Here is an 18724-nt window from a genome sequence, read left to right on the forward strand (position 1 = left end):
TCACTTCAATTTATTAACTCACTGACAAATATATAAAAAATATCATTCATTTACATAACTACTAGAGTGAAAACAGTCACTTATGTATACAGTGCAGATGATTTTTCATATGACGCTTTAGACGCAGTTAGCACTGTATCTTGTTTTGCAGACTACCACACAAAGGCCCCATTTTCGAATGGAAAATGAAAACCTGCGTGATGCACGACAACATTTATTGCCCAGACAACAACAGTTGAACATAAGGTTTAAATTCATGTAAGAAATGGACAATCAAAATTTAACCAAACTTAACTCACGGCTCTATATTACCTGCTCACTTCATCGGTTCGTGTTAATAAACTAATCTCATAGCACTACATAAGAACAAAAGTATATCAGTACACTCAGTCCTCGAATGGTTCAGTTCTATATTCATGATATCAGTCTAATCAATTACAGTACATTTCATCTCGAAATGTCTCTCCGGAGAATGAGCAAAGTCCTACCTACCTACAAACATACATGGCTGAATGTGCGTACAGGTATTTGTGTTCAGGTATGACACGTTCACTCTGTCTTAACTCAGACTAAACCCCCGGCGCTTATTGGTTCTTTTCCTGGTACACGCTGTAGACGTGTTCGCCGATGAAAGCCAGAGTAGCAACGACACATCCCAGTAGAAGCACGAAGAAAATGCTTTGGAGGTGGTGTAGGCCTAAGACAACTCTGTCCTCTTTGTTCTGAAGAATGAAGGATAAAAGAATATAATTCTCAGAATAAAAAAAAAATGGTGACTAGGTTTCGAGTGAGACAGATACTCGGTTAACAAAATGTTTCCCTGAATACTATTCAGAATATACTATATTTCTCAGAATAAAACAAATGGTGACTAGGTTTCGAGTGAGACAGATACTCGGTTAACAAATGTTTCCCTGAATACTATTCAGAATATAATATATTTCTCAGAATAAAAAAAATGGTGACTAGGTTTCGAGTGAGACAGATACTCGGTTAACAAATGTTTCCCTGAATACTATTCAGAATATAATATATTTCTCAGAATAAAAAAAATGGTGACTAGGTTTCGAGTGAGACTGATACTCGGTTAACAAAATTTTTCCTTGAATACTATTCAGAATATATCTTTACAAAGCTCTTTGTATTTCAAAGACTAATTGATGGTCTTCTTTTAATTGTAATTTTGCAAATAGCAGTAAAAAGAAAATGACGAATACAAGCAGTAGTAGAATTACGAAAAAAAAAAACCCGCTCGAATACACAAAGGTGTCAAGCCAAAGTTATGTGAAGGGGCCAATTAGACAGCATTTATGATGAATTAGAAGCGGTGTCTGAGATGACAATTGCTCCATCGTCTACATTTTCAAAAGCAGTGAAGTTTTCAAGGGTTTTCTGTAAAAACAACTGGAATCTCCAACGGTTTTTCTGTGGCGAATATAACCTCTAAAACCCACATTTCAATGAAATCGTATATATCAAATAGTAAATGTTAATGAATTTTTTATTATTTTGACTGCCAAAAAAATTAATAATGAACTATCACGGTCTTTCTATCACGGTCTTTCAGTCAAAATAATACATTTAGTTTCACGTGATTTTACATCTTGTATTCGTGCGTTTAACCTCCATTATTACTTGACACCTGCGCGTGGAAAACAAAAGCCTATCCCAAACAATGAGGCACCACAAACATCAACACTAGTGTGTTTATGAGAACCTATGCACAAATTTAAGCACCAGACCCCTTCTTCTTCTTCTTCTTCCGCTTCCTCTTCTTCTTCTTACCTCCACATCACCGAGGAAAGGCTTCTCAGCCTTCTTATGGCAGTCGCCCCCTTGACAAGGCTCTACCTTCGGTTTCCCGAGCATTTCCTGCACCCACTGCTTTATGAGTCCAGCCTCTATCAGTCGCTGTTTCATCAGGTCGATGGCAGGCCGAAAAGGAGCGTTTTTCCTGCAGACAGATATTTTTCAAGTTTGTGAAAGCCAAAGCCACGGACCAGTTATATTTTTTTCCTCACAAATCTACGAGGAATTTGAAATCATCGACAGAAATTATTCCTTGCTGCCGGTAGACAATTTTCGAATGGATTTTCGTAATTTAGCAAAATAAAAAAGGTGCGGAAAACGCCACAGAAAAAAACTTAATTTAAACAAACTTGGAAATGTTTGCAAATGAGTCAGACAAGTTATACTGTAAAATTCTGATGATGAAAGACACTTGTGCAAAGAATTGACTGCATTTCATGAGAGCATTGTTACTAGTAGACTTGCCTTCACGCAATGCAGTATATCAATGAAAGTTTCCCAGCGTGTGTCGCAAAGCAAATTCAGTCAGATAAAGAGATTATTCAAATTGCTACAAAAAGAAACGATATATAATATATTGTTTATGTACTGAATACGACTGCATATACACATTACAATTCCAAGAACATTAATTAACCTAAAAAGGATTCACTATTGTGTGTACATGCAAATTAAGAGTCATATAAGCTTATTCACTCATTGGTGGTGTAACACCTTTTAACGGTTTTGTAGAAATAACCAGAATTCTTCCTATAATCATGCACATAAATAACGGGACTTATTATACAAATAAACGGCATTACTGAATGACTGAGGTGTTTACGCAGTCTGGCGGAGCAACTACTATGACAATCGACGCCGTAAAACTACAGAACATTATGCATGTTATGAACAAGAATATATTTTTTTTATGTGAATGAAACTAAAGTAGTTTCAATTGAATTGAACTGAAAATAGAATTTAGGCCCAAGGTCAAGCACTGGGGCATATGAGGCCATTAAGCGCTGAAACGGAAATTGACAATGAAAGGTTTGAAAGGTGTAACAGGAGGAAAACCTCGCAGTTGAACTAATGAATCAATTGTTAGGAGAGGGTGGAAAGTAAAATGGAACAAAGAGAATATGAAAGGAGGTACAGTAAAAGGAACGAAAAGGGTTGCAGCTAGGGGCAGAAGGCACGCTGTAAAGAATCTTAAGTAATGCTTACAGTGCACCGCATGAGGTGCACTAACCCCCCTACGGGATAAAGTAGTTTTAGCCAAACGAAATTCAGTTGTAAAATTCAACTCTGGCGCGGCGTTTGGCTCCAAAATGAGAAAGAGTCCAACACTTTTCTCAGTCCTGTCCGAACTCATACCTGAATGCCCATCCATAACCTCCATAGTTGAAGTACTCCGTCTTTCCGAAGTAAGTAGGAGCGTAACCGAACTTGTTTGTGTAGGACGTTGCTATGATGGACATGATCCGATACTTCCAAATGATGAGGACGTGGTTGCTGGTCAGCACACGTTTCATCTGCTCCTCGTAGCCTTGGATCTGGAAGAATGGAATATCTAATTTAGGCCGAAAGCCAAGCGCTGGGACCTATGGGGTCATACAGAGCTGAAGGGGAAACTGAGAGTAAAATGTTTCAAAGGTGTAACAGGAGGAAGACCTCGCAGTTGCTCTATAAAACAATTGTTAGAAGAGGGTGAAAAGTACAATGGAAGAAAGAATGTGAATGGAAGTACAGTAAAAAGAATGAAAGGGGTTGCAGCTAGGGGCCGAAAGGAAGCTGCAAAGAACCTTAAGTAATGCCTACAGTGCACCGCGTGAGGTGCACTGATGGCACTACCCATCTACGGAATGGATCTGGAAGAGGTTTAACGCTGTCATCATAATGCTGACGAAATGCATATGCGATAATCTTACAAACAGGGGTGAACTTTCAGTTACGACAATTAAATCACACTTATAAAAAATACTGGCCTAAACTCAAGGAAACACGACCAGATATCAAAGTGAGGAGATTTAGAATTCTTTTTGTAATGTTAGTCCTATCCTTTGAAATTGTCGTGAATGGAAAGACCGTCCAGTATCCACCAATTTCTGTCTTTAATCTGATATTCAGTTCTTCTGTTGAGTTTGTTAGAAATATAATGTCAACCTTTATTTTCCATTTATATTTTGTATATTGAAACTTCTGGTATCTATTGTCATGCAGATGACATAATTAAATTTAAGATAACTTCTATCATATATGTTCAGAGAGAGAGAGAGAGAGAGAGAGAGAGAGAGAGAGAGAGAGAGAGAGAGAGAGAGAGAGAGAGAGAGAGTTCAAAACTCACCTCCATTTTTTCATAGATTCTCTTTACTGTGGGATTCTCGTTCGTTTTGAACCACTCCCAAGCCGCATCGTGGGGATTCTCAAATCCCCACGTCCAACCGTCCTTCTGCAACAGTTCCTCGAAGGAGTCGATGGCACTCGACTTCCCAGGGACGGAAAGGTGAGCAATGAGGGCGGATTTGTACAACGTGGTAATGAGCGTGCAGTATATCCACCACCAGCTTACAAACACCTGGAAAACATCACTTATGGAAACGCTGGTCTACACACCGATGTACTTCCAAATGTATTGCAAGACCCTTGCCATTACTTTAACCGAATACCACAACTCGTTGTAGGAAGAGAATAAAATATGGAATTCAGACCAAAGGCCACGCGCTGGTGCTTGTGAGGTCATTCAGCGCTGTAAGGGAAATTGGCAGTAAAAAAGGGGTTGAAAGGTGTAACAGGAGGAAAACCTCGAGGCTGCAGTATGAAACAATTGTTAGGAGAAAGTGGGAAGTAAGATGGAAACGGAGAATATGAACGGAGGTACAGTAAAAAGGAATGAAAGGGGTTGCAGCTTAGGGCCGAAGGGGCGTTGCAAAGAAGCTTAAGTAATGCCTACAGTGCACCGCATGAGGTGCACTGCCGGTACTTTCCCCCTACGTGGTATAACAAAACAGAACGTTCAAAATGACTAGCAGGAATCTTTCATTAAATTTTCAGAAACAAGGACGGAAAAGCAATCTATTTCTTTATGAACTTGATGTTCGGCTTAGCTCACTTATGTAACTCAAATAATAGGATGTCTCTCATCAGAATCATGGCAGGCTTTGGGAATTCCTAAATTTTTTATGCAATGGTTGTTTATTGTTAAAAACTTTATAAAGATTTTTCGAAATGTGTTCTGCAATAATAATAATAATAATAATAATAATAATAATAATAATAATAATAATAATAATAATAATAGTATGGACGCCGTGGCAGAGAGGTTTAGATCATCTAGGAACTGGTTAAGCAACATTGGGGCTGGTCAGTCGTTGGATGGGTGACCGCTCTCCTCGGCGTTGATTCCTTGGGAAAGGATCTTTACCATAATTTCCTCAGTCTGCTCGGCTGTACATGAGTACCTATTCCCACCAGTATCACAGAAACAAATAACCTGGCACACGCAGGAGCATATGTAGAACTCATGGGGATACAAACACCAACACCACCATCACAACCAACCCAACAGAAATTAAAACAGCAACCGCCTTGGAAAAGGCGCCTGGAAAAACAAATCATGACGATGAGATCTGACTTGAGTAAACTGAAAGAGATGACAGAAAAGAGGCTAAGAAGCGAGAAAACTAGATAGGAACTGAATGAGAAATACAAAATACAGGAGAAGGGACTATCACCTGCCTACCAATAATGTGGAAGTTACTAACAGGTATCATCAGCGAAAGGCTATACAACTACCTAGAGGATACAAACACCATTCCCCACCAACAGAAAGGCTGCAGAAGGAAGTGTAGGGGCACAAAAGACCAGCTCCTGATAGACAAAATGGCAATGAGGAATAGTAAGAGAAGAACCAACCTAAGCATGGCATGGATTGACTACAAGAAAGCCTTTGACATGATACAACACACGTGGCTAATAGAATGTCTGAAAAATACAATGCACAGCTGGAATACAGTACTTACAAGCTCTGGGATAAGGCTAGCAAAGGTTAGCATCAGGAGAGGGACCTTTCAAGGGGACTCACTGTCCCCACTACTCTTCATAGTAGCTATGATTCTCATGACAAAAGTAACTGTAGAAGATGGATGTTGGGTACCAATTCAAGAAAGGAAGCAACAGAATTAACCATCTGATGTTCATGGACGACATCAAGCTGTATGGTAAGAGCATCAAGGAAATAGATACCCTAATCCAGAGTGTAAGAATTGTATCTGGGGACATCAGCATGGAGTTTAGAATACAAAAATGCGCCTTGGTCAACATACAAAAAGGCAGAGTAACAAGGACTGAAGGGATAAAGCTACCAGAAGGGAATAGCATCAATCACATATGTCAGACAGGATATAAATACCTGAGAATAACAGAAGATCATATAAAACACCAAGAGATGAAGGACACGATCAGGAAAGAATATACACAGAGACTTAAGGCGATACTCAAGTCAAAACTCAAAGCTGGAAACATGACGAAAGCCATAAACACAAGAACAATACCAGTAATCAGATACAGCGCAGGAGTAGTGGAGTGGACAAAGGCTGAACTCTGCAGCATAGCCAAGAAAACTAGGAAGCACATGACAATACACAAAGCACTACACCCAAGAGCAAATACAGACAGACTATGCTTAACAAGAAAGGAAGTGGGGAGAGGGCTACTAAGCATAGAGGACTGCGTCAACATCGAGAGCAGAGCACTGGGGCAATATCTGAAAACCAGTGAAGACGAGTGGCTAAAGAGTGCATGGGAAGAAGGACTCATAAAAGTAGACGGAGGCCCAGAAATATGCAGAGACAGGAGAATGAAAAACATAACAGACAAACCAATGCACGGACAGTACGTAAGGCAGACTAAAGAACTGGCTAGCGATGAAACATGGCAATGGCTACAGAGGGGAGAACTCAAGAAAGAAACAGAAGGAATGCTAACAGCAGCACAAGATCAGGCCCTAAGAACCAGATATGTTCTAAGAACAATAGATGGAAATAACATCTCACCCATAATCAGGATAAGTTAAGTATACCTTAGTTTTACCAGACCACTGAGCTGATTAACAGCTCTCCTAGGGCTGGCCCAAAAGATTAGACTTATTTTACGTGGCTAAGAACCAATTGGTTACTTAGCAACGGGACCTACAGCTTATTGTGGAATCCGAACCACATTATAACGAGAAATGAATTTCTATCACCAGAAATAAATTCCTCTAACTCGAGACCATAAACCACATAGCAAGCGAATGTCCGGCTCTTGCACAGAACAAGTACAAAAAGAGGCATGATTCAGTAGCAAAAGCCCTCCACTAGAGCCTGGGCAAGAAACACCAGCTAGCTTGCAGTGATAAACGGTCCGAACACTAGCCTGAGGGAGTGATACAAAACGATCAGGCAAAGATCCTCTGGGATTATGGTATCAGAACAGATAGGGTGATACGTGCCAATAGACCAGACGTGACGTTGATTGACAAAATCAAGAAGAAAGTATCACTCATTGATGTCGCAATACCATGGGACACCAGAGTAGATGAGAAAGGAAGAGAAAAAATTGATAAGTATCAAGACCTGAAAATCGAAATAAGAAGGATATGGGATATGCCAGTAGAAATTATACCCACAATCATAGGAACACTGGGCACGATCCCAAGATCCCTGAAAAGGAATCTGAAAAAAACTAGATGCCGAAGTAGCTCCAGGACTCATGCAGAAGAGTGTGCTACTAGAAACAGCGCACATAGTGAGAAAAGTGATGGACTCCTAAGGAGGCAGGGTGCAACCCGGAACCCCGCACTATAAAAACCACCCAGTCTAATGGGATGACTGACAGAACAAAAAAAAAAAAGAATTATAATAATAATAAGAATTAAAGGCCACAGTACCGTTAAAAATATTTATGCACAGAGTTAAATGTGAAAGTCTCTCCTTATTATTTTTAACTATGTGCATAAATATTTTTAACACTACTATGGTTTTTAATTTTCGACATTGTAGCCTCTTTACAGGGGTTCCTTGGTTCAATAATTAATAATAATAATGTCGTCAGTTCTTGGAACTGACATCAAATTTGGACAGGCAACTCACCTGTCCTGAGATGTTTTCAGGCACCATGGGAGGCGGTTCCTCAAACAGAATGCTCCAGGTGTCGAAGATATACGTTTCGAAGCTCCTGGCTTTCCCTCCGGATAATTTCTTCCAGCCTAGATGCAGACCCCAGTACACAAAACCAGCTGTTATGCTCGAGACCAGAACGGCAGCCCATAGGGATCCTGTGCCATTAAATACAGTGTATGATTTTATAATATTTTATATATATATATATATATATATATATATATATATATATATATATATATATATATATATATATATATATATATATATATATATATATATATATATATATACTGGTGTTTTGAAATTAGAGGCCCCCTCCACAGAACAAATGGAAAGTTGTGAAGTTTTCTGCTATAGCCTATCTCCAAGTACATTATTTTAAGTTTCTATTAACCTATTTTTCATTTTACATTTCTTGTATTTCCAGACTGAGTGACGGAGTTAGATACAGCCATGGCTAACGACTCGGAGGAAATCAGATGGATTGACCGAATCCGGGTTATAACCTTCAGAGAGCCCAGGGATGCTGGTGCATCCTTCATTTCACGTTCCTGGATAGCTAAATACATTAAAAGAGATGAATACTTTGTTAAAAGAAACTGGAACAAAACTCCATATGACTGTCATCGCGAAAAGAGTGAGAATCTTGGAAGGCCTGAAGTCCTTTCTCAGGAGTCAAAAGACGTCATAGCTAAGGCAGTGGGTAGACCAAGAAAGTCTTTACGTAAATTGGCGCTTGAACTAGAAGCAAAAAGGGGGAAAGAAGAGAAGTTATAGTGCTGTATATCGTGAGTTGAAAAAAATCTGGTATCAAGCCATTTCATGTTATCAGCAAGCCCAACATCACTCAGCAACAGAGAGAAGACCGTGCATGGTTTTGTGATTCATTTCTTAAAGATCGGGATGAAGCAGACTTTCTCCATGTTCCCGCATCAGATGAACTCTTCATTTACACAGTCAAGAAGCCAAATCATAAAAATGACATCATTTGGGATGCAAAGTTGGATGATATCAGCCATGATGTATGCTATCGCCAAGTTGTGAAATTTCCTGAATGTTTGGGAATTTTTCTCTGTTTCACAGCCATACGGTTAATGTCGATCATCAAAGAAAAAGGACAGTCATGGAATGGCAAATACTTCAGAGAAACTGTGCTTACTGGTGGAGTATTTCCTTTCCTCAAAGATCCTGAAAATGTCTTATCTGTTGAAGAAGTCACATTTTTGCATGATAAGGCACCATGTTTCAAGGCTCTTCAGACACAGGAGCTGCTTCGAAACAGTGGTATCGATTTCTTCTCGTCAAGTGAATTTCCAGGTAGCTCCCCTGACCTTAATGTGTGTGAAAACATTGGTAGTATCTTAAAGGATTGTGGTGAAGTGCGCACAGTGAACTATGATGGTATACTAAGCCTCGACGACCAGACACATATCCAAAAAAAAAGCGCGAAGAATTCGAGAAGTTAAGAGGGCATTGTGGCTATTAGAATTACATATGTGTCTGGTAAAAGTGACCAGTAGATTCTACATATATATTTCAGTCTAAAAAGCAATAAAAACGATTGCCCACTTGGCTACGATGGTGAGGATGGGTCTATTCCAGCTCTAATAAATATATCTGAAAACGACAGGTATATATATGAACGAGATGTAATAGACTTTTATCCTTCTCGTGGTCAGGTCGGCAACGTGACCTCCTTGTGGTTAAGGTGACCTGGGTTAGTCTCCCGCGACCGGCAAATCACAAGTCTCTTCAATTTCTTGTGTTTGGATGTCACAGCTTCGTAGTTACAAGCATATCCAAAAAAGCGCGAAGAATTCGAGAAGTTAAGAGGGCATTGTAGCTATTAGAATAACATATGTGTCTGGTAAAAGTGACCAGTAGATTCTACATATATATTTCAGCCTAAAAAGCAATAAAAACGATTGCCCACTTGGCTACGATGGTGAGGATGGGTCTATTCCAGCTCTAATAAATATATCTGAAAACGACAGGTATATACTCGTATATGTACGAGATGTAATAGACTTTTATCCTTCTCGTGGTCAGGTCGGCAACGTGACCTCCTTGTCGTTAAGGTGACCCGGGTTCGTCTCCAGCAAATCACAAGTCTCTTCAATTTCTTGTGTTTGGATGTCACGGCTTCGTAGTTACAAGCATATCAAAAAAAAAAAAAAAAGCGAAGAATTCGAGAAGTTAAGAGGGCATTGTGGCTATTAGAATTACGTATATATATATATATATATATATATATATATATATATATATATATATATATATATATATATATATATATATATATATATATATATATATATATATATATATATATATATATATATATATATATATATGTATATATATATATATATATATATATATATATATATATATATATATATATATATATATATATATATATATATATATATATATATATATATATATATATATATATATATATATATATATATATATATATATATATATATATATATATATATATATATATATATATATATATATATATATAATATATATATATATATATATATATATATATATATATATATATATATATATATATATATATATATATATATATATATATATATATATATATATATATATATTTACAATCATGAAGCTACAAATGTCGTTTAATATCAAATTCACGCTACCTCGAGAGTATCTCCGATGGAGAATTATCACCGAAGGGAATTTATATAAGTGATAAATGAACAGGTACCACTGGGACGCGAACCCTTGACATGGACCCATTCAACGACTCCAGTGGACGTTACCACCGCGCCACTGGAGTCGTTGAATGGGTCCATGTCAAGGGTTCGCGTCCCAGTGGTACCTGTTCATTTATCACTTATATAAATTCCCCTTCGGTGATAATTCCCCACCGGAGATACTCTCGAGGTAGCGTGAATTTGATATTAAACGACATTTGTAGCTTCATGATTGTATATAAATCACGGTGTGATAAAAAATTTCATATATATATATTTACATATACCAGTTAACTTAAATATGTAACGAAGTACTGTACTGACCAATATAGAAAAATATAGCGTAGAAAATTGCACTCTATTGCATGTGCCTGCACAAGCCCTCACCCTACGTGTGGTCAGGCGTTGAAGAGGTTGAGAGGCCCGATGTGGACCTCTGGACTACACAACCAACTGAGACAAGATAACTGTCTGACGGTAAAAGCTATACATACAAAGGGACAGTAGAGAAAAGGGTCAACTGACAGGGTCTTAACACTGTATTACGGTTGCATGGAATGGAATACAGAAATTAGGCCAAAGGACAAGTGCTGAGACCTATGAGGTCATTCAGCGCTGAAAGGGAAATTGAGAGTACAAAGGTCTGAAAAGTGTAACAGGAGGAAAACCTCGCAACTGCACTATGAAACAATTGTGAGGAGAAGGTGGACAGCAAGATGGAAGAAAGAGAATAAGCGTGGAGGTGTATGTAAAAGGAATAAAAGGAGTTGAAGCTAGGGGCCGAGGGGACGCCGCAAAGATCCTTAGGTAATGCCTACAGTGCGCTGCGTGAGGTGCACTGACGGCATCAGTCCCACACGGGGGTATTATGGTTGATATTTACATTATTCCATAGTTTCTCATTGAACGGGTTGGTATCGTTCTCGGATATCACTCTGCTGGGCCCGCGTTCGATTCTCCGACCGGCCAATGAAGAATTAGAGAAATTTACTTCTGGTGATAGAAATTCATTTCTCGTCATAATGTGGTTCGGATTCCACAGTCAGCTGTAGGTCCTGTTGCTAGGTAACCAATTGGTTCTTAGCCACGTAAAATAAATCTAATCCTTCGGGCCAGCCCTAGGAGAGCTGTTAATCAGCTCAGTGGTCTGGTTAAACTAAGATATACTTAACTTTACATTATTCCATATTCTCGCCCTGAATGAAGCAGTTTTGTATCACCCTTCAGGCAGTGTATTTGTGAAGGCAAATTGTGTGCTGTATCACCTGGACAGGGTGTCAGGGTGTCGAGGGAGGCAGCGATGTAGTTCATGGTCTGACGTAAAGATCCCGCCGGGCGCTGCCGATTCGTTCATGAAGAAATATGCTGAACGGTGAACGGTACCCTAAGTGAACTTTCAAAGCGGAAAACCGCAACGCTGATATGCTTACTAGGGATGAAAGATGTGACGTTTTTTAAATCTTTTTAAAAGTCTAAAGTCATCGCTGGTTCATGGCGTCAAATTTTAATCTGAACGGATGACTGTATACAAGTTACCAAACAATAAGGGATTTAAATTATTTCAATTTTACATCAAATAGAAAGCTAACGTTCTCATCCTAATACATTTACTTTTTTTAACCTACCGCGACGATAATGTATAAATAGCGGTGGCCTGAAACGTTGTCCTGAGAGAAATTTACATATGTTACAAGAGTTTCGTAGCCAACGCCTATCTCAACCGTTACGCCTTGATATCGTCTTTAAGGTCGTTAAAAAAAAGGCTAATGCCTTCTACTTAGGGCAACAACGCAAACAACCATCCCATCCTAACAACAATACAGTGTTACCATACACAGGGGGTGTAAAAAGGCCAAGGAGCATCTCAGTGAAAAAGTTTCTTTTCGTTTTATAAGCAAAGACCACAGGACTTCCCTTACAAACTTATACCAAAACAAGAGGGAACTGTGTTTATAACATCTCTTAGCATGGTTATATAAAACCCGATGCAAAGTGAGCAAGAAAGTCTAGGTCGCATAAACAGCCCGTTAATCGCCCCAATGTTTATTGGTACGCAAGAGAATTGGTTAGAAGAAACATTGGGAATTTTCATCCCTCTCTTCAAAGGCTCCTGACAGTACAAAGAAACAAACAAAAATTATAAAAGCAGCAGTCATTAATAAAGTATAATAAGAATTTATTCTCAGGCTAATGGAAGATGGATTAAGTGGATGACATCCTCCTGCAAAGAAAGTAAGACTTCCATCGCCCATTTATGAACCGGTAAACCATTCGTTCCCAAAAACGCACAGGCACAAGCAACCCCTCTCCCCCGGGACCGCTTCCACTCATAATAATATTATCATACTAACCGACTCCTCCCTCCGCTATTATTTTTGTATTCTTAGACTGCCTTGTACGGTCATTTTCGTTCATTCTAACCCGAAAAGAGATGTGGTATAACATGAGAGGTAGTGCAATTTTCCACACGTGTATCCTTCGTGCATGGTTGCATATGTGTGCGTGCACGCGAGATATAACACACACACATATATATATATATATAGATAGTATGTAAATATATATATATATATATATATATATATATATATATATATATATATATATATATATATATATATATATATATATATTATACTGTATATATTCTATATCAAAGTACTTCACCTTCTGTAGAGTGAAAATTAATGATGATATTAATAATGAATCTCGAAGGACGAAAATTAAACGTTACAAAGTATTTTATGAATTATGTAAAAAAAATGATTCACATATCAAAATTTTCAAGGAATTATTTAAAAATCGTATATATCAATCACAGCATAATTTAAAGAGATTAGTGTAACATTTACCATCTCTAATCGAGCCCTAACGCCAAGGGTCAATCGGCCCCTGGCCTCTATACTACCTTTGAGAGGCTGAATAAGTGCCAAGTAAGGCGGCCGAGGCCGTGCCTTGGCCATCACCATGACGATGGGCTCGGAAACGTAAATCCTGGAATAATCCACCACCTTCATACGGCCCGTCAAGTAACTGACTGACATGGCGAAGTCGGCCTTATGGTGCTGCAGAGTTCCGATCATTCCTGTCCAGTTTCCAGACTGGGTTGATGTCCCCCACTGCTCGTCCCAAGGCACCCGAATCTGGAATCTGTTTCGCGAGCAAGAAGTAAGATAATATCGAGTTATGCGATAGAATACTTATGAGGGGAAACAATACAATAAGACAATAGTGAAAGGCCTGTACAAGGTCTCTATATTGAGTTTTCTTACAGGTGGGGAGGACCTAAACTTACCTGACAACCTAACCTCATCTAGCCTTGTTTTGTGATCATGCATCCCACGGCGCAGTGGTTAAGACACTTATCACATTATTGAGAGAACTCTATACAAAACAATAAGGACACCCTCCATTAATCTCACTATGCCTCTCTTGACCTAAGGTGAAAATAATGTACTTAGTAGTTACTTGAATATTGTGGCTGCAGCTATGGTGGCAAAAGGCTCTCGGCTAGCTGCCTCATCCCTGGGAACTGGCATATAAACTGAAGGATAAGCGACTTCCAGAGGCTTCCCATATATATATGTATCTATAATTATATATATATATATATATATATATATATATATATATATATATATATATATATATATATATATATATATATATATATATATATAATATAAATGACTACCTTTCCCATTTAAAATGGTAACATCCTCAAGAACCAAAGTTATGGGGTTTTCATTTCACATATTATTCCTCTTCGCCACGCTTGCGTGGAATATCACAGTTTTGTTAATGAATAGAGTAATTATGAAACTTAAAACAAAAACAGGAAAAGAATACAATGAAAACTAATTGTTATAAAACATCCGGAATTGAGCAGCTAGTATTCAATGTATACAGTATACAGTATTGCAGTTAACAAAATTCATTAGTGCTGTTGGTGCTATCAATCAATGTGTATTCATAGTCCTAAAAAGGTTTATATAATGATAAATGCACTTTGTCAGATTTAAATACCACGTCACTTAGAACATAATTTCCAGATCAAATTGGGAGACATTCCCTTGCTTATGGAGAAGTCCAAATTTTTTGTCATTCTCTAAAATGTCTTAAGCCAACGATTACCAACCAAGGTTCTGCAGACCAAAATATTATCATGAGATCCGCAACAAATCGTTAAATAAATACGTACAGTATTACGAATGGCGGTGATCTGAATGTACGCAGCACGATTAGCAGTGGCCCGAATTTTATTCTCAGCTAACATTAAAGATTAAGACTTTCCTATTTTAGAGATTTCTCTGTTCTTTCTTCACAACAAGATCTATAATTCTCACAATTTTCCTTGGTATTTCAACATTTATACCCATGGTAACCGTAACAGGTCTTGCAAGGATTTTGCTTTTATTTAAATTTAACCTCTTCCTCTGTGTTTCGTTTCCTCTCTAAGGAAGAACGTCAGCTGTGTCCCTTTACACACGTATGCGCGCGCGCATAGGTTATTCGCCTCGGTATTAAACATGAACGTGACGTCATAAAGGCGTGACAAGGAGTGTGCAAACAATGATTCATGACATACGAAGGGGGTGGGTGGCGCGAGTTATCGATGTGGATAAGGAGATAAGGTTAATCTGTCTGGGAGAGATGACTGTTGTCCGCCAAAGTATTAATCTGTTTGGGAGAGATAACTGTTGTCCGCCGAAGTAAATATGACACAAATATTAGTTGAATTGAATAATGAACGTAGAATTTACGCCAAAGGCCAAGCACTGGGACTTATGAGGTCATTCAGTGCTGAAATGGAAACTGACAGTAAAAGGTTTGAAAGGTGTAACAAGAGGAATACCTCGCAGTTGCACTATGAAATAATTGTGAGGAGAGGATGGATAGCAAGATGGAAGAATATATCAATGGAGGTACAGTAAAAGGAACGACAGGGGTTGCAGCTAGGAGTCGAAGGCACGCTGCAAAGAACCTTAAGTTATGTCTACAGTGCACCGCATGAGGTGCACTAATGGCACTACCCCACCTACGGGGGCAAATACTAGTTGATTTCCGGGGTTAAGATCAATACTAAAGTGAAGTACCTTTCAGTAACTTTGTTACTTATCTTTATTTACAGCCTTTGGCTGAGCAAATATACTTTGACATTAATGCAGCCATATGAGAAATCTGGCATTTTTAGGTGTGCTTATCGAAATGATATTGACGCCTTTCATATTTCAGTTCGCTATCTGAATTTTTTTTATTTCGTTTACATAAACTGCAGACCAAAAGGCTGCATGAATGTGGAGTTTCTCTAAAAATTTACAATGGCTAAAGCTAAAACTGATGAATCTTTTAAAACTATCCACTCACATTCATTATAGCAGATTTATGCGAATGGTTAGCCAACAAAGCATTATTCAACTGATATTGAAACAGATAAGTGCTATCAATAATCAGTTCGTCCCTTCTTTGACAGAGTGTCGAATGTGCATTTTTTCAATTATTTGAGGTAACTGCATCGACGGTGATTTTGTCACCGGCTTCTTGTTTCAACGAAATTTTAAGTCTCTCTCTCTCTCACCATATTCTGAATGGTGAGAGGGTCAGACTTGATACCTTGCTGAAACAAGAAGTCGATGATGAAATCACCGTCGATGTAGTTACCTCAAACAACTGAAAAAATGCATACTCGACACTGCCAAAAACGGACGGACTAATATAGCGAATTTTCAATAAATAAGCATCGAACAAGGCAGATATCTCAAAAAGTTTTCTACCTACGTGAAATTTAAAGCCTTGGAGATGGCTAGGAGCATGCGCACATCAACCGAGTCCAAGGGCGTGACAGTAGTGGAACTTTCATTAGAATCCCTGACGAAGTCGACGAAGGGGTACCAGTCAAGGTTCACGATGTTTAGTCTGTGGCCCAACATGTTCTTGAAAGGTTCTGAGGAGAGAGAGAGAGAGAGGCGGAAATCACACCTAACTATCTCTTTTTGTCCCTTTTTAATTTAAAATTTATCCTTTTATACGTCTCAAATTTATAGAAATACTTTCTGGTCGAATATAAGTGATGTATTTTGAGCTTGTGTCGATAACCTCAAAGCTATTTTGATGTAGACCGATAATCACGATAAAATACGAATTTTTCATTTAGATAAATTAAGGATTTTTCATCACGATAAATAAGGTATTTTTAATCACGATAAACTAAAGATCTTTTTTCAGTGAACGCATGGGACTTAGGGATTTATCTTCAGATGCTTACCATCAAATAACCGATGCAATTTGAGCAGCCCCCTTGCGGGATTCCATTCCTGGACGGGGTAGATTCCCACCTCTCCACTGTTGCACAAGAAGCATCGTTTATAGACGGTTATCTCCTTCATCATCTCTGAAATGGAAAAGGGCGTATGACATCACATTGTCTTTTATTTGGCTTAATACTACTAATCGCTAGTTCACTCTTGGCTCTGTTCTTAAGAAGGCATTAATAGCTTCAATCCCTATGTTTTCTTTTGTTACATTAGCACCTCAACTTAACAGACACTTTGGGGGCATGTCCTTTCTGATAAGTAAACTTAACAGACACTTTGGGGGCATGTCCTTTCTGATAAGTCAACTTAACAGATACTTTATGGGCATGTCCTTTCTGATAAGTCAACTTAACAGATACTTTATGGGCATGTCCTTTCTGATAAGTAAACTTAACAGACACTTTGGGGCATGTACTTTCTGATAAGTAAACTTAACAGACACTTTAGGGGCAAGTCCTCTCTGATAAGTAAACTTAACAGACGCTTTGGGGGCATGTCCTTTCCGATAAGTAAACTTAACAGACACTTTCGGGGCAAGTCCTTTCTGATAAGTAAACTTAACAGACACTTTGAGGGCATGTCCTTTCTGATAAGTAAACTTAACAGACACTTTGGGGGCAAGTCCTTTCTGATAAGTAAACTTAACAGCCACTTTGGGGCAAATCCTTTCTGATAAGTTAACTAAACAGACACTTTGAGAGCATGTCCTTTCTGATAAGTAAACCTTAACAGACACTTTAGAGACATGTCCTTTCTGATAAGTAAACACTTAACAGTCACTTTGGGGGCATGTCCTTTCTGATAAGTAAACTTAACAGACACTTTGGGGGCACGTCCTTTCCGATAAGTAAACTTAACAGACGCTTTGGGGGCACGTCCTTTCGGATGAGTAAACTTAACAGACACTTTGGGGGCATGTACTTCCTGATAAGTAAATCTAACAGACACTTTGGGGGCATGTCTTTTCTGATAAGTAAATTTAACAGACACTTTGGGGGCATGTCTTTTCTGATAAGTAAACTTAACAGACACTTAGGGGGCATGTCTTTTCTGATAAGTAAACTTAACAGACACTTTGGGGGCATGTCCTTTCTGATAAGTAAACTTAACAGGCACTTTGGGGGCATGTCCTTTCCGATAAGTAAACTTAACAGACACTTTGGGGGCATGTGCTTTCTGATAAGTAAACTTAACAGACACTTTGGGGGCATGTACTTTCTGATAAGTAAACTTAACAGACACTTTGGGGGCATGTACTTTCTGATAAGTAAACTTAACAGACACCTTGGGGGCACGTCCTTTCTGATAAGTAAACTTAACAGACACTTTGGGGCACGTCCTTTCTGATAAGTAAACTTAAAAGACACTTTGGGGACATGTACTTTCTGATAAGTAAACTTAACAGACACTTTGGGGCATGTACTTTCTAAAAAGTAAACTTAACAGACACTTTGGGGCATGTACTTTCTGATAAGTAAACTTCACAGACACTTTGGGGCATGTACTTTCTGATAAGTAAACTTCACAGACACTTTGGGGGCATGTACTTTCTGATAAGTAAACTTCACAGACACTTTGGGGGCATGTACATTCTGATAAGTAAACTTAACAGACATTTTGGGGGCATGTATTTTCTGATATGTAAACTTCACAGACACTTTGGGGGCATGTACTTTCTGATAAGTAAACTTAGCAGACACTTTGGGGGCATGTACTTTCT

At 38.4% G+C, this 18724-nt stretch overlaps 1 protein-coding gene across 1 annotated transcript in view; it reads right to left on the reverse strand.

The window, feature by feature from the left end:
• Nucleotides 1-211: 211 nt before the first annotated feature.
• LOC136839188 (uncharacterized) overlaps nt 212-18724 on the reverse strand; it is a 79137-nt gene continuing 60624 nt past the window's right edge. Inside the window, exons 13-20 of the mRNA XM_067104900.1 lie at nt 16956-17081; nt 16469-16634; nt 13599-13840; nt 7920-8104; nt 4136-4366; nt 3166-3344; nt 1786-1954; nt 212-722 (exon numbers count right to left, since the gene is read on the reverse strand). Coding sequence (XP_066961001.1) covers nt 585-722; nt 1786-1954; nt 3166-3344; nt 4136-4366; nt 7920-8104; nt 13599-13840; nt 16469-16634; nt 16956-17081 — 1436 coding nt within the window. The 3' untranslated portion in view covers nt 212-584. The remainder of the gene's footprint in view (nt 723-1785; nt 1955-3165; nt 3345-4135; nt 4367-7919; nt 8105-13598; nt 13841-16468; nt 16635-16955; nt 17082-18724) is intronic.

The sequence above is a fragment of the Macrobrachium rosenbergii genome, chromosome 6 (genome assembly GCF_040412425.1).
Source record: "Macrobrachium rosenbergii isolate ZJJX-2024 chromosome 6, ASM4041242v1, whole genome shotgun sequence".
NCBI classification, from domain to species: Eukaryota; Metazoa; Arthropoda; class Malacostraca; order Decapoda; family Palaemonidae; genus Macrobrachium; species Macrobrachium rosenbergii.